The sequence below is a fragment of the Prionailurus viverrinus genome, chromosome A3 (genome assembly GCF_022837055.1).
Source record: "Prionailurus viverrinus isolate Anna chromosome A3, UM_Priviv_1.0, whole genome shotgun sequence".
NCBI classification, from domain to species: domain Eukaryota; kingdom Metazoa; phylum Chordata; class Mammalia; order Carnivora; family Felidae; genus Prionailurus; species Prionailurus viverrinus.
Genome location: NC_062563.1, coordinates 100,587,486 through 100,613,996, shown reverse-complemented (window position 1 = coordinate 100,613,996; position 26,511 = coordinate 100,587,486). Strand labels below are relative to the sequence as shown.

Genomic DNA, 26,511 nt, shown 5'->3' with positions numbered 1-26,511 from the left:
AGAAAGGACTGCCTTTCCTTCAGCTAGAGGCCCATGCAGACTGCTCCCTGAGCACGCTGCAGCCTGGGCATTCACCATCGGGTAGGCTGAGTTAGGCTTCCGGTCTGAGAGCCAGGGGAAGGAATCTGCAGGAAGGGAACTATGGAACCTGACTCTGAAGTGGGGGCTGAGCTGTAGCCTTTCCGTGTTCTGGCTCCACCAAGCCCAACAAAGCTCCCTGGCCCCCTGCAGGCCAGCTAAGCACCCGGACTGGAGGAAGAAAAGCAGACGAAGGATTAGTTCAGGTCTGGCCAAGATGGTGCTGTGCGAGGCAAACTGCAGAGTCGAGGCATCCTGCTGACAGCAGTGGGGAGGTCCCTGCCGTTTCCTGCCTGGGTGGCTGGCTATCATCCCCACCTCTGTGATGGACCCCAGCTCCAGGGGGTTAGACTTAGCGAGGCCTGCAAGGCCTGGACAGTGGTCTTCAGTGGGTCTACTGGAGGGAGTACAGAGGACAGGAGAGCAGTATAGTGGGGTCTCGGCTGCCCCCTGCTGCCCAGCGAAGGAAACCCTGGCCTGGAGGAATGGAACAACAGAGCTTCCCCAGAAGCACATATAGGAAAATCTGTGGATGCCTTACAGCAATCTTCACAAGAGTCAGGGCCACCTTGCCCACCGGCTAGAGTGTGCGAGGAGTCTCTGGGCCTGTAAGTACGAATGGATATCTATGCCCTCAGCAGGGGCCTGGCCAGGGCAGAGCACCCTTCTCTCCTGGAGCCCAGGACCGGTGCCATCACTGGGCTGGAGCACCTGGCTCTACCAGGCTGGAGGAAAACACCTGGGGCCCTTGGCCTAGGACAATTCTTTTATTCAAAAACTGCCGATGTGTGAACCTCCTCCTTCATCCAGGCCAGAAAACCATCCCTGGTGGCAACCGCACACCTTCATGGGGTGGGGTTTGTGCAGTAGTGGGGTGCCCAGCTGGTGGGCAGTGGGGATAGGCGGCAGTGGAGACACCCAGCCGAAAGCCGATTCTGTATCCTCAACAGCGGGGCTGAGGCATGGGGAGACGTGAGGATGGGGTGAGTGCAAGGCCAGAAACCCCAGAGGGGCCCCATATCAGCCTGGTGGAGGAAGAAGAGGAAGACCTGTTGCTCTGGTTCGTGCTGTCCCCTGTTGGCTGCTGCCACTGCTCCTCCCTTCGAATTCTAGCCACAGGGTCCCTGTCCTGTGGGCACCCGGGGCCTGAGAGCCTGCCGCCCAGGGAGTCAGAATTCTGGCACCTCTGTGTGGGCATATCTTTCAATGTACAGATATGTAGAACATCCAGGTAGGGCTTTCCTGCCTCATGATCCGTTCACTCACTGGGATTACCTGGAAACCAACTCTAAAGTAGCTCAATTCCAATTATGGCAAGTTCATCGCTCTGGAGGCAGGTCTGTGGGGAATGGGATGAGTCTAACTGTCCCTAATGTCTCACACAGGTGAGGGTCCTTGGATTCGCCAAGGAGGTCCAGCCGGCATACACTTGGCATAATGCGCCAAGTGCCCTTCCAAAGCCCCCGTGGCCCAGCAGCTGGGTCTTTCTGTCAGCCTCCGGTTGGTCAGATCAGCCGCGTGCCTTTGGATGAATGTGGTGGCAGGTCACACACGCCTGTGAAGGTGAGATCCTTGGAGTGAGAGGCTTGTGGCCCACAGCACTTCTGTGTTCCCAACAATGAGGCCTGTCCCTTTGACACTCCAGCCAGGTAGATTTCCAGGGTCTTGAGCAGCCGCCTCGGGCTCTTCTTGGCCAACACCTCCAAGTCTGGAACAGAGGAATGGAGAACAAAAGGCTTGAGGGGGCTTTGGGCTGCACACCAGTCCAGGCCTAGCAGCTCTGGGGGCACCCCCCAACCCAGACCCTGTGGAGAGAAGGGTGAAAGGGTCCAAGGTGGAGAGCTCTCCAGAGAGGGAGGCTGACGGACCAGGGAAGCCACAAGGAACTGCACATTCTACCTTGACCAGGGCAGTCTCGACTTTGAATGGTCAGTCCACCCGTTGGACCCAGCTTTTGATTCAGTAAATATGATCTGAGGTCAGAAAGGGAGGAGAGGTGGCAGGCTCCAGAGGGTGGGCTGATGGACACTTTGGGAAGCTGGAGTTTGAGAAAATGTGAATGGGGGGGGGGGGGCGGGAGGAGGGGGAGGGAACTGTAACCCAAACCAGTCTAGCAATTATCCTGGGGTCCCTGAACCTGGGGACCCTAGGAGTTCAGACCTCCTAGGTCAAGACAAAAGAGCACACCTTTGAGGACAAAGCCGGAGTCTGCGATGGTCTTCTGCTGAGTCCTCCAAACGTGTGCGAGGCGGAGGAAGGTGGCGGCGTAGAAGCTGTTCACCACCGGGATCACCTTTTGCTGCCGGTTGCACTCCCTATAGCACAAGGGGGGGGGGGGGAGGCGGGGGGGGGGTGACCCACCCCGCAGCAGACACGCTGACAGCCAGGTGCCTCCTGCCCTCCATTCCCCCAGGGAGCCTTTCCTCAGGCAGCCTTCACCTCAGGGTAGGGTTGGACTCTGCTGGGACTGGACTCTGTTGGGGCTCTGGGAGAGGGGCTGGGAGAATGGGGCAGGGGGTGGGAGGGAACCGGGCTCTGCTGGGTCGCTCTCATCAGCTGGCTGGGGTTGACCAGCGTGGGGACTCACCTGGAGAGACATTCCTCCCTTAAGGCCTGGATTGCGATGCGGGTGATATTCACGGACATCAAACAGAAGGGGAATTGCTGGAATGGAGCGGGCACAGGGTCAGTGGCAGCCCGGCTCTTTACAGGTTAGTTTCTACCATTGCACATACCCAAGGACACCCCCTGAGGGGCACACACAGATCAGTACACTCCTTAGTTGGGAACAAGAGCCAAAGTCTCTTTATCCCATCTGCTTCCCCTAAGAAAAAGCCATTACATTATGATGCAGAACTGTGCTGTCCAGTAGGGTAGCAAGTAGCCACAAAGAGCGACTTAAATTAGTTAAAAATTAGGGGCACCTGGGTGGCTCAGTCGGCTAAGCGTCCGAATTCAGCTCCAGTCATGACCTCACAGTTTGTGAGTTCCAGCCCCGCATCGGGCTCTCCCAATCTCATCCCATTGAGCTTGGGATTCTCTCTCTCTCTCTCTACCCCTGCCCCACTTGTGCTCTCTCTAAATAAGTAAATAAACTTAAAATTCATATAAATTAGTTAAAAATTAAGCAAAACTAAAAATCCGACTCTTCGGAACACCTGGGTGGCTTAGCCGGTTAAGTGTCCGACTTCGACTCAGGTCATGATCTCATGGTTCATGAGTTTGAGCCCCATATTAAGCTCTATGCTGTCAGCACAGAGCCTGCTTCAGATCCTGTCTCCTTCTCTCTCTCTGCTCCCCCTGCTGGTTCTCTCTCTTTCAAAATGAATAAATAAATAAACAAACAAACAAACATAAACAAAAATTCAACTCCTTAGTTGAAAAAACACTGAACTCCCGTGACGCCCGAGGGTCTCAATCGGTGAAGCGTCTGACTCTTGATCTCGGCTCAGGTCATGATTTCACAGTTATGAGATGAAGCCCCGAGTGGGGCTCGGCGCTGACAGCAGGGAGCCTGGTTGGAATTCTCTCTCTCCCTCTCTCTCTGCCCCTCCCCTACTCTCTCTCTCTCTCTCTCAAAATAAATAAGTAAACTTAAAAATTTTTTGAAAAACAAAACTGAAGTCCTGAGTCCTATTCGTTATATATAGAGTGCTCAATTGCCATCTGTGCTGAGTAGCTACTGTATTGAGCAGTGCCAATAAAGAACATTCCCTTCATTGCAGAAAGTTCTATCTGACAGCACTGAACCATAGAGGGTCTTCTGGCTCCGCAAAGATTTTTCTTGGGGTCTTCATGACATCTGGGCTCCAGATCTTGGCCTGGACGCCTGCTGGCTGTGTGTCCTTAGGAAGGCCACCCGAACTCTATGAGACTTAGCTTTCCCATTTCTTAAAACCAAAAAGGAAATAACATTGAGGACTACGCAGGAAAGAGTTAATGCACCAGACCTGAGACTGCTGTCCTTAGAAAAACCTGCATGCAAGGGTGGCCTTTGGCTGGCACCTGGGAACTTGGATTTTGGGAGGGTTTCCACCACCCCCTCCGGATGACTCATGTGCCTTAACTGTACAAACAATGTGGTTTATGCTGAATGTCTGCTTTTTCTCTGACTCTGGAATTTTGGTGTGTGCTACACAGAGGGTGTGTGCACGACTGCCCCCATAAAACCTTGGGTACTGAATCTCTAGTGAGCTGCCCTGGCTGGCAACATTTCCTGTGCTGCATGATTCGATACTGGAGGAATTAAGTGTTTCCCATGTGGTTCTACCGGGAAGAAGACTCTTGGAAGGAAGCTCACGCCCGATTTCCTGTGGATTTGTCCCACGCACTCCTTCCCTTTGCTGATTTTCCTATTGCTAGACTAAATCATAGCTATGAGTGTGACTATAGGCCAAGTCCTGTGAATCTTCCCAATCATCGAACCTGGGGGGTGGTCCTGGGGACCTTGACAAAAGGGCCATGCTGGGTGGAGTCGAGTCACTATTCATTACAAAAACGCTATGAGATCGGTTTTATTACCTACAGTTCACATTTTCTATTATCTATTCCACAACCTACTCACAGAGTTATCGTCACGAGCAATTAGATTGCATATGCAAAATACTAAGCACAGTGTCGGCCTAAGGAAGTGTTAACAAATGTTCATAATTATCCTTTCCTCAACATGAGTAGCTGAGGTCAGCAGCAATGCATTTATACCTTCATGTATTGCCTACTTAATTACCATATATACTCATATAAGATTCCTCCCTCCCTAGACTTTTTTCAGTCTAAAAATAAACACGGGAACAAGAATATGGTAGCAACATAATTAACAGAGGATCGAAACCCAGTGTTTGCTCACTCTTGAGAACACTGTTACCGAGCCCACTTACTAAAAAGCAGTGAAAAACTGGAATTCAGATCTAAATGCCTCCTTTTCTTCAGCAGTTCCTTGGCCCCTGACAAGTGTTGCCTAGAGCTAAAATACTACACTGAGGCTGTGTTGAGGAACTGACTGAAAGACAGCGGAGGAAGCTAGACCTGGACATTTTTGTCTCTCACATTCTGGCTTAACCACCTTTGAATACTGATGCAAAGAAGACCGGATCGTCTTTTGTGGTGGCTGCTGACATGGCTCCATCCCTGGAGATTCAATTCAGTAGTCTGGGGAGGGGCCTGGGCACCTGCACCCCCCAGGTGACTCTGAAGTGAGCTGCCGGCTGACGACTGCTGCTATGAGGAGCCCACTGCTGGGCTAGCTGTCAGGAGGTGTAGGTCCCAGGCCCCACTTCACCACTTACTAGCTTTACCTCTCTGACCCTCACATTTCTCTGCCTGGAAAAGAGATCTACAAGGATCATCTCTACCCTACGTCTTTGCAGGCCTGTCATGTTGGCAGAATGAAACAAGGCATGGAAAGTGCGCGGAAGGCTATTAAAGTGTGTATGTGAGCAAGCATTACCATAAGGTGCTTCCTCGCCTGCCAGCAAGTAGCCCGATGTGCCCTGCACCCCTCGGTGTCTGTGACAGCACCCCTTCTCCGCATGGTGTGGGATAAACACTTCCATACTGCTGGGATTCGTGGGAGTCTGCCCCCCTACGCTGGCATTTGTACTTTTTTGCCAGTTCCCCTTTAGCAGGATGTACCGTGGGTACGTGGGGCTTTACGTTTCCCCTCAGGAGAGAACAGGACCAGCTGCTGGCAGAGCTTTGGCCCCCAGCTGTTACTCTGATCTCGCACACGCCTCCTGGAAAACGGTGTTTTCAAGGTTCATAAGGGCTTGAGGTGAAGCTTTACTTTAAAATCTTGGCATTGCTTTTACTTCAAGGAATTTTAAAATAAATCTGGGAGGGACCTTAGAATTGTTTAGGCCAAGCCCCTTATTTCATAGAAGAGCAGGCTAAGGCCTGGAGAGGTTAAGTGACTTAGATCCTAGCCCCATAATAATACTGCAGATGGAGCCAAGATCTAGCTTCCTGACGCCTATACCAGCCCTCTTATTAGGTTAAACTGCTGTTCCATCTTACTGGCCAACATGCATATTGTGGAGTAAACATAAATCCCCAGTAAGTTCCATAAAGGCCAGCCGGTGAAGGGATGAGAAACGGACTGGTCAAAGCAGTCAGTCTGGGTCCGTGCAGATCAAGTACCCAGTACTCTCTCTCTCATCCTGCTGCTCCCTCTGCCTGGGATGTCCCTCCCATAGACATCTGGATGGCTTGCTCCCTCACCTCCCTCAAGCCTGTCCTTAAAAACAAATGAGATATTCGGAGTTGGCAATACCCTCCACCCTGGCATCCATTTTCCTGTAGGCAGCTCTTACAACAGAGCTTTCGTACATCACAAGAAGGGAGACAATGAGGTCAGAGATAACTCATAGGAAATACCAATTAGCCGTGGGACCTTCAGCAAGTCATTTGGTTTCTCTGGGTCTCCATTTCCATGCCTCTAAAATGAGGGGCTGGATTGCTGAGGTACTCCTCAACTTCAAGAGAGGGGACCACGGCATAAGCTACCAGGTACAGTTCTCAAACTTAATCCAGACATTACCTCCCTGCATGGTGAAGACCACAGAACATGCCCACATTCTCACCCTGTGAGGCCCCTGATATATCTCAAGACCAGATACTTGTGAAGTCCCACTCTTGCCTCTTCCAGTGTTTCCTGGAACAGACAGGCATAAATGAAGCCTTAAAATTTAATGGGTGCTTTTCCTCCCAAAGATACAGAGATATTCAGTAGACATCAGAAATGTAAAACTGCCCCAGGGGGCGCGTGGGTGGCTCAGTTGGCTAAGTATCGGACTCTTGATATTGACTCAGGTCATGATCATACAGTTTGCCTCAGGTTCTGTGCTGACAGTGTGGAGCCTGCTTGGGATTCTCTTTCTCTCTCTGTCTCCTCTGCCCCTCCCCGCTCACACACACACACACACACACACACACACACACTCTCTCACTCTCTCTCTCTCTCTCTCTCCAAATAAATAAATAAACAATTAAAAAAAAGAAAAAGAAAGAAAGAAAAAGTGTCCCAGTGGCAGGAACCATATGATAACTTGTTTTGTATTCAAGAAGTTTTGGATGAAAAAAGGGATCCACCTAAGACACACATATACACACACTACAATAAAGTAAATTAAAAATTAAAAAGGCATCTACTTTACTAACAGTTGTGTGTGTGTATGTGTATGTATGCCCTCATGCACACACAGATATGTATTCAACTGACTTTAAAAACATAAGATGTATTTATGTATGTATTATTACACATAAGATGTATAACGTGTATTTTTACTCACGGAAATCAATTACGTCGAGGGGCACTTGGGTGACTCAGTCTGTTAAGTGTCCGATTCTTGATTTTGGCTCAGGTCATGATCTCACAAACCATGAGATCAAGCCCCGTGTCCACGCTAACAGTGCAGAGCCTGCTTAGGATTCTCTCTCCTTCTCTCTCTGCCCTTCCTTGCTTGCCCTGTCTCAAAATAAATAAACTTCCAAAAAAAATTTTTTAAGTTATTTTGATAACACTCACTGAATGGCTGTTGCTTGGCACTTTACATAGTTTATCTCTAACTTAGAATAATTCTGCAGGGTTGGAATTACTTTCTCATTTGACAAGAAGGAAGAAATTGAGATTGTGAGAACCACAAAACATGGCCAGCCACACTGTTACTGCAACGGTCTGTTTTGGCAACTCAGGCCTGCCCACCTCCAACCCTCTAGGGTAAGATGATCTGATGCAAGTGTTGCAGGTCTGATGCTCAGCCACTGTTCTTAGGCTCCCCTCCCTCAGGCAGTATCAAAGTACACCACCTTCCTGCACCAGGGCTGGGACAGGTACACTCGCCTCCGTAGACCTCCCCTATCAGGGCTGGGAACGAACCTGTAGCACATGTGTGTATTCCAGGCTGTGTCCACAGAGAGGGCCTGGAAGGGTCAGAACTTACTAGCGGTGAGAACACCTGGCCCTCAGCACTTGCTTTCTAAATGTCATTCTCCAACTAAAAGAGCAAGAGCTCCTTAGAGAAGTGGGTGATTCCAGGCCTGGAAATCATATGGGGAAAATACAAGATGAGACCAGAGCATTTTCTGCAGTCCAGAAAGCTAAACAGCGCTCAGAAAAGGGCACACTGTAAGGGCACAGGTGCCCACCTGAAAGAGCTCCGAAAATGGCCGAAGACCTTGAAACAATGTGAGCAACAAAATAAGTAACGATACTATTGGGTTATAACCCACAGAAAAAGATAAATATCTATATACGCTGATATAAAAACAGAGTATTTGCGCAGTCTCAAAGTATCTTCCCCAAGACAGTTACTAATTACAAAGGGGGAAAATAATAACTCTACAGTGTAGAAACCTGGCAGACACCTTAACCACATGATCAAGGTTAACCTTACCAGCAGTAAGACATGTTGGCATTACGTGCTCCTGAGCTGAGGCACAGAGAAGGCCACTGCTCTTTTGTGGTGCTCTTACCAAAAATGCATAACCTCAATATAAAATTTGTATGGCGGAGCGTCCGGGTGGCTCAGTCGGTTGTGTCTGACTCTTGATTTTGGCTCGGGTCATGATCTCAAGACTTGTGAGATTGAGCCCCGTGTCAGGCTCTGTGCTGAGCATGGAGCCTGCTTAGGATTCTCTCTCTCTCTCCCTCTCCGCCTCTCCTGCACTTGTGCTCTCTCTCAAAATAAGTGAATGGACACTTAAAAAGTAAAATAAAATTTGTATGGCAGACTGAACCCCCCAACCTTGCTCTCTCTTTTCTATTTCAGTTGATGGCCACTCTATCTTTCCAGTTGCTCAGATTAAAAATCTTTTTTTCTCACACCCATAATCAATCCATCAGAAAAATATGCTGGTTCTATTTTCTTTCTTTCTTTCTTTCTTTCTTTCTTTCTTTCTTTCTTTCCTTTCTTTCTTTCTCTCTCTCTCTCTCTCTCTCTCTCTCTCTCTCTTTCTTTCTTTCTAAAGCAAACTCTTCCTCCAACATGGGCCTTGAACTCATAACCCCAAGACCAAGAGTCACATGCCCTTCCAACTGAGCCAGCCAGGTACCCCAACTAGCTGTACTTTCTTAAGCCCATACGCTCAAGATCCCATATCCAGAATCTGACTACTTCACAACACCTCCTCTGAAAACACCCATCATCTCTGACTGGATTATAAAAGCCCTCCCTACAGACTATTCTCAACCTAGCCACTGAGAGGATACATTTAAAAATGTTGAGTTGGATCATGTACTCCAGGCTGCTGAAAACCCTCACTTTATTTAGAGTAAAATCAAAAGTCCTCATCATAACCTACCAGGCCCTCTGCCATCTGGTCCCCGTTAGCCGTATGACCTCCCTCCCGACTGTTCTCCTGGGCTCCTTCCACTCCAGCTGGTTCCCTGCTATCCCTTCACATGCCAGACATACTCCTTCCTCAGCACCTTTGCTCTTGTCACTCCCTCTGCGCGGAGTGCCCTCCTCCAGGTGAAGGGCCAACACCTTCACCTCCTTCAAGGTCTAGTTTAAGTCCCTCCCTCTCATGAGAGCTACCTTGAGCACCCTAACCTTACCCTACTTGTTCTTTCCCTTTAGCACTTACCACCTTTGGGCATACTTGATCTTTCATTTACATGTTAGTCTCACTGCCTTGTCTTCTGTGCTAGAAGGATCTTTGCTTTGTTCTCTGATGTATCCCAAGCACTAAGCACAATAAGTAGCATAGGGAATGCTGAATAAAAATTTGTTTCGTGGGGGCTCCAGTCAGTTAAGCTCAGTCAGTGGAGTGTCTGAGTCTTGATTTCGGCTCAGGTCATGATCTCACAGTTTGTGAATTCAAGCCCTGAGTCAAGTTGTTCACTGACAGCACAGAGCCTGCTTAAGATTCTCCCTCTCCCTCTCCCTCTCCCTCTCCCTCTGCTTTTCTCCTGCTCAGTCTCTCTCAAAATAAATACATAAATAAATAAGTAACTTAAAATATTTTGTATAGTGGATGAATTCCATGTTCCATGCATCTGGCATAGATGAATGGCAGGAAACAGGTCAAATTTGTTTTCTAAAATGGTGGGATGGGGCACCTAGATGGCTCAGTTCATGGAGCATGCTAGTCTTGATCTTGGGGTTATGAATTTGAGCCCCAAATTGGGTGTAGAGATTATTTTAAAGTAAAATCTTTAAAAAAAATAAACAAAACAAAATGGTAGAACTACCACCTTTTACTACCTGGGAAAAACGTGAACCCTAACTCCAAAGAAGGCTTGGACAGACCAAGGGCTACAGGAAGCCACTTCTGGCCTGTCAGTAAGACCATGTGTCACCTGACCCTCACAGGCAAATCTCCTCCTCTGGGGCACATAAAGGCTAACTCTTCTCCTTTAGGGTCAGGAGAACCTACTAATACTGTTGAAGGGATTTCCTCAGGGAGGACAATGAGTTGACACATTAATATCACAGCTACGCCTAGTGCTTCCGTATACAACCTCATTTAATTTTCCCAACTATCCAGCTGATTTCCATTCTATGGATGAAAAAAACCAAGGCTCTGAGGAGTTAAAGCACTTGCTTGAGACACAGGCTAACAAGTGGTAGAGCTCAGATTCCAGCACAGGTCAGGCTGGCGGGGGAAGCCTGGTCCTGGTTTGGCCCCAGTTGTCCTGAGAGCCCTCAACCACTAGAGACAGCCCCCGTGAGGCTCTCCTGATAGCTCAGGAGCACCATGCACCCGGATCCTGGGTCCACAGCCCTTTCTCTGGCTTCCCAGCAAAGCCTCACCTGAATATGGTGACGAGACAGGCGGAAAATCTCCTGGGCCATCAGCAAAGTCTTCGAGTCCATCACCAGGTACAGCAGGTGCAAGAGGGCAAGGAAGCCTGCTCCTCTCAGGTCTGTGGCCGGATTCGCTCCTGCAACAGAGATGAGGACATGGAGGGGGATGGCGAGCAATGCCAAATGAAGTCCCTCCTCCCGTGGGCTTCAAGGACTTGATTACCTTTGCTACAGGCCAAGTGGGGAGTCTGGACTTCCATCCCTGCCTGACTGTAACAAGGGGCCCCGTAGTTCCACCAAGGTAGTTTCAGCAAACTGGGAGCTGGGAGTGAGCCCCCCTACCCTTGCGATGTCAATGAAGTCTACATGGGACTCCTGTAATGAGTCGTGTAATTTGGTACCTGTGTCCCTCTTAGCCAGTGGCATCAGCGGAGGCCGAACAGGGTGCCTGGGTGGCTCAGTCGGTTCAGTGTCTGACTCTTGGTTTCAGCTCAGGTTATGATTTCACGGTTCCATGAGTGAGTGTGAGCCCCATGACAGGTTCCGCACTGCCAGCAAGGAACCTGCTTGGGATTCTCTCTTGTCTGTCTCTCTCTTGCGCGCTCTCTCTCTGCCCCTCCCCTGCTCACGCTGTCTCTGTCTCTCTCAAAATAAATAAATAAACTTAAAGAAAAAAAAGAGTACATTTATCTTGATGAGCACTGAGTACTAGATGGAATTGTTGAAACACTATTATTATACACCTGAAACTAATTTATCACCAGCAGGACTACTTTAGAAAATGGCTAAAGGAAGTTCTTGAAAATGAAAGGAAATGATAAAAGAAGAAATCTCAGAATATCAAAAAGGAAGACAGAGCAATGGAAAGAGTAAACATACGGGCAAATACAGCAGACTTTGCTCCTCCTCTTGAGTTTTTAAAATTGTTTGATGGTTAAAACAAAAATCGTAACACTGACATGATTTTCATTGCATATAGAGGAAAATTTTAAGATAATTATATTATAGATGAGGGAGGATAAAGGAATTTAAACATACTGTCAATGCCAATGGACCAAGTAGTTATAGGTACATAAAATTTCCTATTTATTTTATTTTCAGAGAGAGAGAGAGAGAGAGACAGAGAGAGAGCATGTGCACACACAAGTGGGGAAGGGACAGAGAGACAGGGAAAAAGAATCCCAAGGGCTTGAACCCACGAACCATGAGATAATGACCTGATCTAAAATCAAGAGCAGGGATGTTTAACTGACTGAGCCACCCAAGTGCTCCTAAAACTTCCTTTTTAAATGAAGACATTTTCCTATTCTATATAAATGTAACTTGATACAATTTTGAAAAAAGAGTTGTATAATCCCAAAACAGCTGAAATCATTTCGTTTCACTCAAAAAATAAAATAGCATAAAGCAAAATTTTTATCTGTGTTAAAAGGAATGAGGAAAAAGAAAACACTAGATTCCAAATCCTATCACTCTGATGCTTTCTGTCTCACTTAGAGTAAATGTTTGACAATGGCCTGTAAGGCCACAAGTGATCTTTTCACTTCAGTCACACTCCTTGCTATTTCTCAAGCATAGTGAACATGCTCACCTCAGGGCCTTTGCATTTCCCATACCCCCTTCCTGGAATGCTTCCCCCCAAGATATCCAGTCTCAGGGTGTTGGCATGATAGAAGAAGACTGTCTGGGCTCTTGCTCTAGTGGTGGAATCAGGGGTCAAGGAAAAGATGAACCATTCCTGTCTCTTACCCTGAAAGCCCAGATCTTCCCAGTGGTCTCCGTAGAGGGCACAGTCAAACTTGGAGCCAGTCAGCTTCTTATAGATGGTCTGGAGGACTCGGCCATGCATTGGGTCTTGGTTATCCAGGCCACCTACCCAAAAACACATCCCGCCCCCCCGTCGGATTGCTGGCCTCTGAAGGGATGACTGAGTGTTTCTCAGAAAATGGTTGACACAAGGTAGATCTGGACTGTACTTGTCACTGTGTTCTCCCACATTTTCATCCCGCGGCTCCCGCTCTCCCCCACAACATGGTACATGAAAGACCTCTGGCTTAGCCTCAACAACAGGTGGGCCAACAGTGCTCTCTGCCTGACCACAGATGCAGCACCCATGCACTCACACTGAGCAATGGTCAGGACCAAGTCCCTTTCTTCACGGAGGCCCTGGTGGAGCTTTGGAGGCCCGAAGAGACAGTGCCGGAGGGCAGCGAGCCCAGTCCTTCGAATAGTTGGCTGAATTCTTTTCTGGGGAGGAAATCGCAGGCAATGAGCAGAGGGCTGAGTTCACCTGCTTGTTTGTTTATTTATTTATTTTTATTTATTTATTTTTTTAATTTTAGGGAGAGAGAGGGATAGCATGAGCAGGGGAGAGGGGCAGAGGGAAAGAGAGAATCCCAAGCAGGCTCCATGCTCAGTGCAGAGCCCGATGCAGGGCTCGATTCCACAACCCTGGGGTCATGATCTGAGCCGAAATGAAGAGACAGATGCTCAACCAACTGAGCCACCCAGGCACCCCTCTGAGTTCACCTGCCTTAATAAACTGACCTTTAGGATCAGTACAGGGGCTGTTCTTGCAGAAAGAAGTAGCTCCCCCAACGACCTGGCTGGGCTGTGGGCCAGGGAAAGGGGGTCGAAGCTGTGAAACACCTGCTCAATCTCTGGAGACAGGCTCTTCTGGCCCCCAGGATTTTTGTGAGTAGGAAAGAGATATAGGCATTATTAGCCTGTTGTCTACATTTGCTCCTCCGGGTTTCTCCAGAGCTATCTATTCCACCGACCGCCAAGGAGGCTAGAGATGGCTGACGCGGGGACCCCCACTTTGGTCTGACAGAAGCCAGGCCAGGTTTCCTGGCAGGGCGGCTTTCCCTTTTGTAGGTCTATCTCTTTCTGGAAAGGACATAAATTATAAAGTCTCGCAGGTCCTCTCAACTTCCAGGGTGAGGGCACCAGTGGGGAGGCGTGTTTAGTGGGGGCTTTTTTGGAGCCGGATACCTGAGGGGTAGCTGGAGCGTTCTGTCCATACCACAACCAGCACCTCCTAAACCAGGTCGTGCTGACTTATGCCTCAAGGGCCACTGCAACAGCTATTAGAATTTTCTGGTTTTGGTAGCTTCTGGCTCTCTGGGTCCTAAAAACCAACCTGATTCTTGTCTTTGCAGCCTTTCTTAAACCTGGTTTTAGGTTGAAGATCTGCAATCACAATCCTCTAAAATTACTCGTAGTCACTCAAGACGCCCCAGAAAGCCCTCGAGCTTTTATTCTCCTCAATGTTTTTAAAATTCTCCTCAATGTTTTAAAATCCTCACATATTTTTAAAATTCTCAAATCACTTCTGGTTCCCTGAGGGAACAGAAGATTTTCCTACAATGGCCATGGATTACTCAGCTTTCTAGACAGGATGCCTTGCTTCCCTAAGGAGCTATCTAGCATTTGATTCCAGAGGAAGAACAGGGAGCCGCAACACAGACCTCTGTATGACAGGGCCATAAGAACTCTGGGGCACAGTCCCAAAAAGGCCACTGGGGTCCTGTATGAAGCATGGGTCCTTAGCTACCCCTGATTCTGTGCTCTAAGATTTCTTAGGTGAGGTAGGGTCCTCAACTGGAAGCTTCAATCTAGCTTGCCCAGTGTGGGATAGAAACCTGGCCCCTGGGAAGAAGGTGCTTTGCCTGAGACGCCGAAAGTACTTTCATACCTTGAAGGAAGAGAGGTCCACAGTCTGGAAATGCTGCAGGGCTTCATTGAAGGAGATTAGCTGCCCAGGCTGGTCTGAGCTGGCCTGACCTATAGCAAAGGGGAAGACACTCCAGGATTTATAACAGTAGTCATTCCATCAGCGAACATTTACTGAGGGCCCTCTGGTTGTCACCTCTAAGCCAAAAGCTGGCCTTCAGTTGCAAACGTCAGATACCTACAGCTAAAACCAATTCTTTTTCAAGGGGCTACCATTATCTGCTGGGCCAGCTCCCTTTTAAGACCAGGCTGTTCAGAGGCTTGCTAGGCTGACCTCTGCAGCTGAGTAGGGACAGATCTGACCTGCGGGGGGGGGGGGGGGGGGGGAGGGTCCCTAAATTCCACTCATCTGTGAGGAGGCAACTCACTGACTGGAGTAGGTGCCCCGTGGGAGCATGCCAAGGTCTGTTTAGGGGCCTTTCCTAACTGCTACTTTGCCCCTTCTCACACCCTATATGTGAATGACCCCCTTTCTGTCCTTTGGTACTGTCCACAGGGAATTAGTTATCAGTTAGCAAATATAGGTGATGACTGATACAGTCCATTGTAATGACTTTTCAGGAGCCCCAGGGAAGCTCAAGCCAGGTATGGGTCCCAGTTCTACCCTCTTATAGCCCCATCCAAACCTGTCAAAAAAGGAAGTGAGACCATTTTCACCCAGCCCTCAGAGCCATCCAGCAGGTGGCTTCAGCCCCTATCTCCAGAGACCTCCCCGTACAGTGAACAACCTTAGGCAGGGACCCTGGCGCTGGCCTCCATCCTTCTGCCCAATCTCATCACCCTGCAGAAGATGACCCTGGCCAAGGTCCTCCCTGTCTTCTCTCAGGTGTGAGTGGATGGCAGCCCTTTCCCCATGGCATCCGTTCCCATTTCCTCCAGAGGCAGAATGTCATCATCTCTGGATTTGGGAAGATGTTTTATTCTATGTCAAAGGGCTAAAATGAAAATGCTCAGTAATTGTCTCCTAATCTCAGAGTCACAAGAATGTTAGCCACACATGTGGATGGCACCCTTCCTAGCAGCTGGGCTGTGTGGAGACAGTGCCGTTCCCGCGGTTACCTGTCTCCGTCCGGATGTTGTCCACAGCTTCCCATTCTTCTTGGGCTCTGAGCACCTCCACACTCACAGCTGTAACAGTGAGAAAGGGAGACCCTCTGAGATCTAGGTATGTCTGGATCGCTGCTGCAGCCCCCGCCTTGGTTGCCTGTCTTGGATCTCATTGCCCTCAGGTACCCTCTCCACACGGCTGCCAGCGTGAACGTTCAAAAAGGCAGCCCCCTTTGATGTCAGCCCCCTGCTCAAAACCCTCCAGGGATTCTCCATAATTCTCAAGATAAAACCCAAACTCTTCAGCACAGCATCTAAATACGTTCACAGTCTGGGTCTCTGTTGCATCTCTAGCTGTCCCGTAGGGCATGCAGAATCCCTCCACACCTCCCACCTTCGGTGCCTCTGCACAGACAGTTCTGCCACCGCAAAGTCAGCACCCCAGTTAACTCTGATGCCGGCCCTCACCCACACACCTTCTTTGACTTCATTAAATCTGGATTGGGAGTCACTCCTCTGTAAAGTCCTGACACCCAGTGCTCGTCGGTGCTGGAATGGTCTCTCCCACTACACTGGGAGCTACATGAGGACAGGGTTCTCCAGAACCTAGCTCAGTGCCTGACCCAGGGCAGGTGTTCAACAAACAAATGTTTGCTAAATGAATGAAAGCACTGGAAAAGCAGGAGAAAACAAGCAGCAAGATAGGTTCTCTATAGCCACCACCCAGCCCTTTCTCCAAACCACAGCTGTCACTCTTTAGCCCAGACTGCTGGTGGCACGTCCTGTCGCGGGCTTTTCCCATTTGCGAGAGAGGAAATCAACAAATAATGGAGAAAACAGAGACACTTGAGTCCAAGACCCCAAATCACGACCCCTCCAGCCTCTACCTCCAGTGGTAAAAGTGAGGGGGCAGCTCCTCTCGGCCATGCAGTCTTGACTGAGGATAGCACAGGACAATTAACTGTTTTGAAAATATACTTGCTAATAAAATAAAATCAATAAAATGCTACCAGAAACTCAAACCACTAACAGATATCGAGGAAGAGAGTGCTGCTGGGAAGCCATGGAGGGCTGTTACTGACAGCACACTCCAGAGCCAAGTGCCGGCGGGCACCTTCCCTCTGCCGCTCCCCAGCGGTGCTTCCGTGGGCGAGGCACGGACTATGTGCCATCACTCACTGCCACGAGGAGGGGCGTGACTCCTTAGCTTCTCAGGGCAGAATGTGGCCCAAAGATGGGTACTCAGTATGTGTCAGCTAGCATTACTGACAGTCCTGGGTTCAGGTCCAGGGGAGCAGTGGGTAGTGGCAACAGGGGACATGGGTCTGGATTTCTAGGAAATTCAATCTTGCCAGCCCCCGTCTGGAGTGGACTGGGACCCCGAGCCTCAGGGCTCCCAAGCTAGATCACTTCACCAGGATACAGACTGCCTGACCTTGGATGGTGAAAAAAATAAAACTTCCTTCCAGCATGCTGGACCCCAGGGAGATGCAAAGGAGGGAGAAAGCGGTTGAACAAAGAGAAGAGTGGAGTGGCAGTGGGGACTGCTCATTATGGTGCTGACGAGGGCCTCGTCACCCCTCACCCTCACCAACGCCCAGCTTCACGGACTCTTCACACCACAGGCCCTCGTTCCAAGCAACTTGGTCAACTTTTCACCCCACATACCCTCACCTACCAAGAACTTGCCAGAAGCTTGTGAGTCAGGAGGAGAAACCTCACCAGGAAGGTGTACGAATCTGCCGAGATTGCAGGTTGGTCAGTAGGAAATATAAGGTCCCAGCCGGCAACTGCACTCCGGTGCCTAAACACTGGGGACAGATGTCCAAGGCACGCAAGAGCATCTCCTCCCCTTCCTCTTGGAACCAGGGAGACTCCTCTTCCATCCAAAGATGATCCTGACATTAAATACTAATGCCCCCCTGACTAACAGAAAAAAGTGGAGGCAAAACACAAATCTTCAGGATAGTGAATGCAGCTCACATTAGCACAGGTCTTTATCTTTCTTCCTCTTTCAACTGCCTCCTTTATTTGGGCTCTCTTTCACTTACACAGGAAACAGCATTGCTGAGTTAGTAAGCTTGCTTATCTATCTATCTATCTATCTATCTAATTTTTAAAGATTTTATTTTTTCAATGTTTATTTATTTTAAGAAGTTTCTGTCTTTTTAAGTTTATTTTTTAAAATTTATTTTGAGAGAGAGAGAGCACGTGTACAAGTGGGGGAGGGGCAATGAAAGAGGGAGAATCCCAAGCTGGCTCTGCACTCAGCACAGAGCCCAACACGGACCTGAACTCACAGAACGTGAGATCATGCCCTGACCTGAAATCAAGAGTCAGACGCTTAACTGACTGAGCCACCCAGGCGCCCCTAAATGTTTATTTTTGAGAGAGAGAGAGGGAGGGGCAGAGACAGAGGGAGACAGAGGATCTGAAGCAGGCTCCACGCTGACAGCAGAGAGACTGATGTGGGGCTCGAACTCACAAACTGCAAGATCATGACCTAAGTCTAAATCGGACGCATAACTGAGCCACCCAGGCGTCCCCAAAATTTTATTTTTTTAAAGTAATCTCTATACGTGAGGCTCGAACTCATGACCTCAAGATCAAGAGTTGCACACTATGTCTGAGCCAGCCAGGTGCCTCATAAGCCTATCAATTTAAATGAGCTGAGAGCAATCTGGAAGAAAAGTGTAATCACTCAATGCGATTAAAAATATCTGGCATATAGCTGCCAGTTGTACTGAAATATAAAATATTTTAGCATTTAAAGCAAGATGTCTAATAAATGTTAGGTTTGTCCTCACACAGTGAAGATAAAATTCTGGGTTTTTTAAAATGTTTTTGAGAGAGAGGGAGAGACAGAGTGTGAGTGGGGTAGGGGCAAAGAGAGAGAAGGAGACACAGAATCCGAAGAAGGCTCTAGGTTCTGAGCTGTCAGCACAGAGCCCGACATGGGGCTCAAACTTACAAACCATGAGATCATGACCTGAGCTAAAGTCGGATGCTTAACCAGCTCAGCCAACTAGGCACCCCAAAATTCTTTTTCTTTTTTAAATGTTTATTTATTTTTAAGAGACAGCACGAGCGGGGCAGGTGCAGAAAGTGGGGGACAGAAGATCCAAAGTGCGTTCAAACTCATGAACCACAAGATCAAGACCTGAGCCGAAGTCAGATGTTCAACTGACTGAGCCACCCAGGTGCCCTGTTAAAATTCTATTAGAAGAAACTTCATAGATCTCCAAATAGTTTTTCTACATTAGAATATTTTTAGCAAGCCCCATATTTCTGGAGATTATATTTTCAGTTTGCGGAATTTAAAGATGACAATACAATGAGCACTTACGACAGATTTATAGTCTGTGTGCTAAGCACTTTACCTTACTTAGCTCACTTATTCCTTACACAATTCCTGTTACACAGCAATTCTGTCTGATGCACGCCCAGCTTCATAGATGAAGTAAGTAAAGGTTAGAAGGTTAAGAAACGTGGCTCATGATCCTATAGCTGGTGGGCAGAAGCAGCACTTAACCCAGAGACATGGGATTCCAGAATTGGTGTTTCTCAACTATGAGTGGGCATTTCTGTGTCATAAATCAGCAAGTGAAATGAGCTTTAAATACAGTACATGAGAGAATCATAAAGCCGATAAAATAGGATACTTTCTCTAAGGCTTTTCACATGCACTGAAATCATTTTATTGTCACAGTATCCCTCTGAGGATAAAGGAGGCATTGATATTCCCACTGTAGACACAAAGATGATATGACTTGCCTAAAAGTACACAGTAAGCCATGAGCAGAGCTAGATCAGGACTCAAGCCTTTTGACTCCTAATCCAGAGTTGATTCTAATTTTCCTTGAAGAATGATAAATCTATCAAGTTGTATAGGACAAGTAGTGAAAGAAGTACAAATGATGAAGAATAGACATGGGGAGCTCTGACTTGGGTCCCACCCAGGCTCCAAGGGCCCTGAAGGGGACCTTACCACCTGGCTCCCATCCATTCGCTTCTGCGGTCAGGGCCCGGAGGATGCCATGGTTCTTCAACTCTGAGATCTGTAGGGGCAGCTGACCTTTAGTGTGAGGGCAAATCCACACCCCTCCGTCCACACAACCAATTCCCACCCTTGGAACTGGAGACCAGAAGGATGGGTTGATTAAAGCCAATCTTAAAAGAGAAGCACATGGAAAACTCCCGCTCTGAGGTACAAGTTGCGCGATGTGGGGACAAGCATGTGCTCTCCTTGAAGAGTAAATAAAACTTCACGTCACTCCATTGAGACTGTGGTGTGCCTTTGGTATTCCCACTGCACTTTACAGTCTGCTTCACTAGCGCAATTATCTTACTGGCTAGAGGTTGTTTTGCAAGTTTGTGCCCCACACCTCTGCTCCCAAGTGTGAGTTCCTGGAAGCAAGGTCTGTGCCGTGCTGTGTGCCCGGCACCACAAACTTGCAACAAAAGCCTGCATTGGCAGGAGGTACTGGAGTTGGGTGATACGTACAGGAATTCCTCTGAAAGCCTGAAGAACACCGTTTTCCTTGTCATATGGTGGAGGACACACAGCACACACACTTTCAACCTGTAAGACAAAGCAGAATCAACCTCTTGAGCACATATAGGTCTTCCAAAGTTGACAGCTTAAATGTCACACCTTTTCGCAATACCACACGCACAAAAATGGCTGAACTCCTGAGAAGTCAACTACAAGGAACACTGTAAGGGAAAACTTCTGCTTCATCTGGTTTTTTGGTTTTTTTTTTTAATTTTTTCAATGTTTATTCATTTTTTGAGAGACAGAGAGAGAGAGACAGAGTGTGAGTGGGGGAGGGGCAGAGAGAGAGGGAGACACAGAATCTGAAACAGGCTCCAGGCTCTGAACTGACAGCACAGAGCCCGATGCGGGGCTCGAACTCGCAAACTGAGAGATCATGACCTGAGCCGAAGCCGGATGCTCAACCGACGGAGCCACCCAGGCGCCCCTGCTTAATCTCGTCTTAAGAAAAACTGCAAAAAGCTTAGTTAATGCTATCTCGGATTTCTTGGCTCCATGAAACATCTCAGGGCTCTGAGTAAGTAAAGCTCAGTCAGGCAGTTTCCTTACCTTTGGCTAAACCTTGCCCCATCAGAGTTTAAAAAAAACCACTTGACCAACTTTTGCAATTCAGATTACCAATACAGGGCTAATTTTACTAATAATGTTGGAAATAAAATCCTACAAATCAGTTAGGGAAAGAAACCCGACCCAGTAGAAAGACGGGCATGGATATGGACAGCTTACAGAAAAGGAAACACGAATAGTTCTGAAACATACAAAAAAAATGCTCAACCGCACTCATAAGAGAAAGGTCAGGGGCACCTGGGTGGCTCAGTCAGTTAAGCAACCGACTCTTGATTTCAGCTCAGGTCATGATCTGATGGTTCGTGAGCACAGCTTCCTTGGGATTCTCTCTCCCCATCTCTCTGTCCCTCCCCCGCTTGTTCTCTTGTTCTCTCTCTCAGAATAAATAAATAAACTTTAAAAAAATATGAGAAATGTCAAATAAAACTACTCTGAGATTGGGGTGCCTGGGTTAAATGTCCAACCTCAGCTCAAGTCATGATCTCACAGTTCATGAGTTCGATCCCCGCATCAGGCTCTGTGCTGACAGCTCAGAGCCTGGAGCCTGCTTTGGATTCTGTGTCTCTCTGCCCCTCCCCTGCTCGCACACTGTCTCTCTCAAAAATAAATAAACATTGGGGCACCTGGGTGGCTCAGTCGGTTGAGCGTCCGACTTCGGCTCAGGTCATGATCTCGCAGTCTGTGAGTTCGAGCCCCGCATTGGGCTCCGTGCTGACGGCTCAGAGCCTGGAGCCTGCTTTGGATTCTGTGTCTCCCTCTCTCTCTGCCCCTCGCCCGCTCATGCTCTGTCTGTCTCTGTCTCAAAAATAAATAAAAACATTAAGAAAAAAAAATTTTTTTTAATAAAAAAAATAAATAAACATTAAAACAAAAAAATTTTTAAAAATCTACTCTGAGATAATATTTTTCACTTATCATATCAGCAAATATCAAAAAGTGTGATAACACGCTGTGTCGGCTAGCGAACTAAGTGTTAGAACACTCTGAAGGGTAAACTGTTTCCATCCCTACAGCTTGATAATATGTGACAGAATCAGATACACTTTGTGCATTTTGGGTCTGCAACTGCATTCTAGGAATTTACCCAACAGATATACTTGTCCGTGTGCAAAATGATATGCTTATAGCACTGTTCACAGTAGCACTGTTTGTAATGGCAAAAGGCTAGAAAAACCCCAAATGCCCACTAAAGGACTAGCTAAACAAATGAAAGCACATTACCTCAACGAGATCCAATATAGCCATAAAGAAAATGAATAAGAAAGTACTTTGTGGACAATATGGAACGATCCACGTGATATATCAAGTGAAAAAAGCAAAGGGCAGAGTATATATGCTATTTTACCATGTGTATTTTCAGAAAATACACAAATATATTTGCTTCGCTCTGCCAAGACGTTGTCCAGAATTACACCCAAAGAAGCAGTGACTTGGCCTCCAGAAGAAAACTGGGTGGCCGGGGCACAAGAGTAGAAGGCAGTTTTTTCACTATAGATACATCCTCCATGCTTTTTGGAGTCTGAGCCATGTGAATGTGTTATTTTCTCTAAAATAAATAAAAGAGGGGCGCCTGGGTGGCTCAGTCGGTTAAGTGTCTGACTTTGGCTCAGGTCATGATCTCGCGGTTTGTGAGTTCGAGCCCCGTGTCGGGCTCTGTGCTGACAGCTTGGAGCCTGGAGCCTGCTTCGGATTCTGTGTTTCCCTCACTCTCTGCCCTCCCCCACTAGCGTTGTCTCTCTCTCTCAAAAATAAATAGACATTAAAAATTTTTTTTAAATAAACACAAGAAACTAATTAAAACTAGTAAAAAAAAAAATCAGTGCTTTTGTCAAAGCTGTAGAATTCCAGCTTATTCTGTTACTCTAATCCTTCTCACATACGTTTGCCAACTACTACTCCTTAAACAGAGCTTTGATTCTTTTATGACGAGGACACAGGAATGGCTGCCGAAACACACCATGGCTGAAAAAACTCCTCTGTCGCTGGCCTCATGATGCCCCCTCATGAATTTTTTTTTGACAGTGTTTACTTATTTATTTTTAAAGACGGGAGAGGGGCAGAGAAAGAGGGAGAGAATCTCAAGCAGGTCAGCCCACCCCCGACACAGGACTCCACCCCATGAACTGTGAGATCATGACCTGGGCCGAAATCAAGAGTCAGCTCCTCAACCAACTGAGTCACACAGGTACTCCGATGCCTTCTCACTGTTATTGCCCACTTCGCCCCCGTGAACACGCTTGCTGTAGTTCCTCTCGCCTCCATCCCTCTGGTTGTGTGGTTTTCCTCCAGAATACGCCCCTACCGCCACCTCTTGTGTCCTCTGGCCCCTTTAAGATCAGTTGCATCTCCTCAAGGTGGCCTACCTTACCCACTGGGGCCACACTACAAGGGTCTCTCCCCTTCTCTCAGCCCTGCAGCCAGTCCTGTGGGCGGCACAAGCTCCCTGCCAAAGGCCCGCATGATGAGGAAACAGCTCTTCTGAGTTGCTTCCTCAGGGCTGACAGTACGACAAACCTGCTTACAGCGAGAGTCTGGACATTTAGACAGGGACCCGGGCTTAGGATTCCTGCTACGAGTGCCTGCTTTGCTTTTTCTGGGGCATCTTTGAAAATAATCACTTAGAGTTGAGCCCAAGAGAAGTCAGTGACCTCCACCTTATGAGCAATAGGGGTACTTGCTCATGATCTGGTACTGAGGACCACCCTTACCTCGGCTCCCTGCCCCCTCTGCACATTCACCCCTGCCACGTTTTTGGGGTCTGTAAGTAGTAAGTCTTGTGACTCCTTCTTTGTGAGTATGCTGAAATTGTACCTAGAGTTTTTTTTTCTTGTTTTAATGTTTATTTATTTTTGAAAGAGTACAAGTGGGGGCAAGGGCAGAGAGAGAGGGGGACAGAGGATCTGAAGCAGGCTCCGTGCTGACAGCAGCGAGTCCAATGCAAGGCTCCAACTCACAAACCGTGAGATCATGACCTGATGTGAAGTCAGACATTCAACCGACTGAGCCACCCAGGTGGCCGGTACCTAGAATTTTTACTTCCCCCCAACACAGTCTATCTTTAAATCACACTCTGCTGCTTTGAGTGGAGGAATCTTCTCTTATACTTCTTTCCTGTTTCTGACACCCATTAGCAGAGTATTTGGCACAAAATGCATTCTCAAAAATATGTGATGATTCATTATGCTGAACAACTCCCTGTAGGGGTCTGTGTACTCAGGATTCATTTCATCCTTCCTTTCCCTCTCCAATTCAGTCCCTTCCAGTGGCCAAAGGCTTCTCTCTGTAGTACAGTAGAGAAAACCTTCCTGGACTCCCAAGACAAAGGCTTTATCCCAGAGGCTAATAAATCCCACAGGGTCCCTGTAAGACCATTTCTGGACAAGGGAGGGAGAAAGGGAGGTAGAGTCAGCTCCCAGACTCACAAGTCATCACCCTGGACTCCGAGTCCTGAGGATAATCAAGCCAAAGCATATGTGTGGCAAAGGGTCAATACAGTAACAAACTGATGAGTCACAAATACCTTGGGGGATTCCTCATTGAACTTCTTCTCTCACCCAAGCAAATCCAAAACAAAATCCCATGACCCACTTAGAACATAAGCTACCAGCAAAGGCAACTGACCCAGAGGTGAATGAATAGAAGCTTCTCCTAATAGAACAAAGAACATTATAATGAAAGTTTTCCTGTAACATTTCTAAAGTTCTACATTCTAGTGATACATCCTCTGTGTTACCACTATTAACAATATATCCCCAACCAACACCTTCTTCCCTAAATCGAAGTACTTGCTTACCTGTCCATCTCTTAATTCTTTCTCATGGAAAGAGCAAGAGTTTTCATTCATGATTCAAAGTCATTTGTTAAGTGAGCTTTGTCCTTGGGCTCAGAAAGGAGTTTAATAAGGATTAGAAGTATGGAGAAAGCCTGACACCCAACTGTTCCGCCTTTGCCTTCCTTCTTGGCAGTCATTCAGACTAAGAGTAGGAAAACAGTCCCTGTGTGCCATCACCAGGGTGTGGGAGGTTTCTGCGAGTACTGAAAGAAGTCCCTGAAGTCTCTGAAGTCTCAGCACTGTTTAAAAAAAAAAAAAAAAAGAAAGAAAGAAAAAAGAAAAAAAAGAAAGCTAGTTTCATCATTCGGTAAAGCCTCTGTTAAGAAAAATTGACTTTAAAAATTTTTAAGCAAGAAACTTATTCTGAATAAATCAGCTGCTTTAGCCAAATCCTAACTCTTACTATCCGTGCCACCCGATGACAAGAAGGGGATGGTGTAGGAGTCTGAGGGTTGGATTCTCAAGTGTCCAGAAGGCAGAAGCACTGCTGTTAAGTGGTAGGGTCAGTTCTAACCATGAAGTCACTGGGATTTGGGGGCAACTTATCAAAGGGTGGCGTCCTGGTGGGTGGTCTTAGCTGAAATGCTTAGGCTTTGCTTAAGTCTCAGACACGGGTTGGGTCTGGGGGCTTAGAATACTAGGCCTGGTTCCTATGATGATAGAAAATCAAAATCCAACACGTTGCCTTGCCAGTGAACGCCAATATGGTACATGTTAGCCAGTGTGGCTAACTCTAAGGCGGTCATCCTACAAGCCTGCCTTGGGAAGGGGGCTGGACAGGCCCATAACCTACCATGGAGGAGCTAGACATCATGGATGCCTGTTACAACAATCTGGATCATAGGTGGGCAGACAGTCCACCACTGACTGACAATCACGCTTCACAGATGTGGGTAACTTAGGAAGGAGGGTGGCCTCTCTTTGAAGTCAGCTCCCCACTGTGGGAACATGATCCGGATTCCCTAAGAACTGGCTGCCAGTAACAAACGAGAATCTCTGCCAAGATGCACTGATTCCCAGCACCAAGAATGGGAATATTTCCTGGCTATTAGGCTGGACGTGTGGGTAACTGTAATTAAGGGGGGAGGACAGTGTTCGGTGGTCATGGTACCTCAGGAATTAGCTCTCTCTCACTGTATCCTCTGGGGTCTCAGCATCTGGTTCCCTTTCCTTTCCCTTCCCTTCTCCTTGACCTCCATGACACCATATAACAAAACACTCACACATCAGCCAACGCTGGGAAGGTGACAGGCAGGTATGGTAAGAGCGACATCAAGCAGCCTCTTCTGTTTCTGTGTATGAAATGAATCAAGCAGCGTAGAAGTATGACCAGCTTTACACACCTGCTAATGCCTCAGGTCTGGCTGGAACTCTGGGGGTTTCAACAGGTACAGTTAGTATCTGTATCAGAGATAGAAAAGAGCAAAAATTCTGTCAAATAAGCAAGTAATGCAAGTTAAGAAGTCACTCCCAGCAACATTAGGCTAGTTCCTTACAGTTGGGCCCAAGGAAATGCCCTTCCTCTAAGGACGGATCCTTTACCAAATTAAGGATTTATGGTGCACCCACTTTAGGCAAGGAGCTACATTAAGGGATATGATTTTCAAACTTCCTGCTGGAGCTTTCACTCTCTGAATAGGTATTTAATACAGTAACTGGGTCCATACGTTAAATACAAATGACCACGTAGGTCTGACAGTCCTTCTTTAATCCTTTCATCAGGCTTGTCGCTGGCAGCTCCCCGACCCTCACTACCCCACGGAAAGAGGGTAGGGGCCGTGGGGCCCCAATCTGCGGCTTGGGGGCGCCTCCAGGCCCCCGCCGCAGGCAACGCCATCCACAGGGCCGCCGCGGTCCAGGGCTGAACGATTGGCCATCGCGGGATGGGGATGGGGTGGGGGCACAGGGCTGGGTGCTCGCCGGCTGTGACTCGCGATCTCAACAGGAATCTC

The 26,511-nt window shown here is 47.9% G+C and overlaps 1 protein-coding gene across 4 annotated transcripts; it reads right to left on the bottom strand.

The window, feature by feature from the left end:
- Positions 1-831: 831 nt before the first annotated feature.
- ELMOD3 (ELMO domain containing 3) lies at positions 832-25,962 on the bottom strand. Of its 4 annotated transcripts, none has more exons than XM_047853069.1 (13): positions 25,903-25,962; positions 24,521-24,798; positions 20,110-20,187; positions 19,594-19,663; positions 15,618-15,686; positions 14,521-14,609; positions 13,371-13,499; positions 12,947-13,070; positions 12,573-12,695; positions 10,830-10,960; positions 2,666-2,742; positions 2,266-2,393; positions 832-1,786 (listed from the first exon to the last, which is right to left on the bottom strand). In XM_047853069.1, exons 2-13 carry the CDS (start codon positions 24,569-24,571, stop codon positions 1,584-1,586), a joined length of 1,272 nt encoding a protein of 423 aa, XP_047709025.1. In that variant the 5' UTR covers positions 24,572-24,798; positions 25,903-25,962; the 3' UTR covers positions 832-1,583. The 4 variants fall into 4 exon arrangements, with proteins under 4 accessions (XP_047709025.1, XP_047709024.1, XP_047709026.1 ...); XM_047853068.1 differs by having other exon boundaries at positions 25,783-25,958; XM_047853070.1 differs by having other exon boundaries at positions 13,371-13,496; positions 25,783-25,958.
- Positions 25,963-26,511: the final 549 nt, after the last annotated feature.

Bases quoted from the DNA above. Each gene is read 5' to 3' on its own strand.
- ELMOD3 (XM_047853069.1), bottom strand. From the start codon at position 24,571: ATGAATGAAAACTCTTGCTCTTTCCATGAGAAAGAATTAAGAGATGGA. The intron at 13,071-13,370 runs GTCAGTTTATTA...TTTCCTCCCCAG, and splicing joins CCCCTGTACTGATCCTAAAG to AAAAGAATTCAGCCAACTAT. The intron at 10,961-12,572 runs GTAAGAGACAGG...TCTCTGTTGCAG, and splicing joins GGAAGATCTGGGCTTTCAGG to GAGCGAATCCGGCCACAGAC.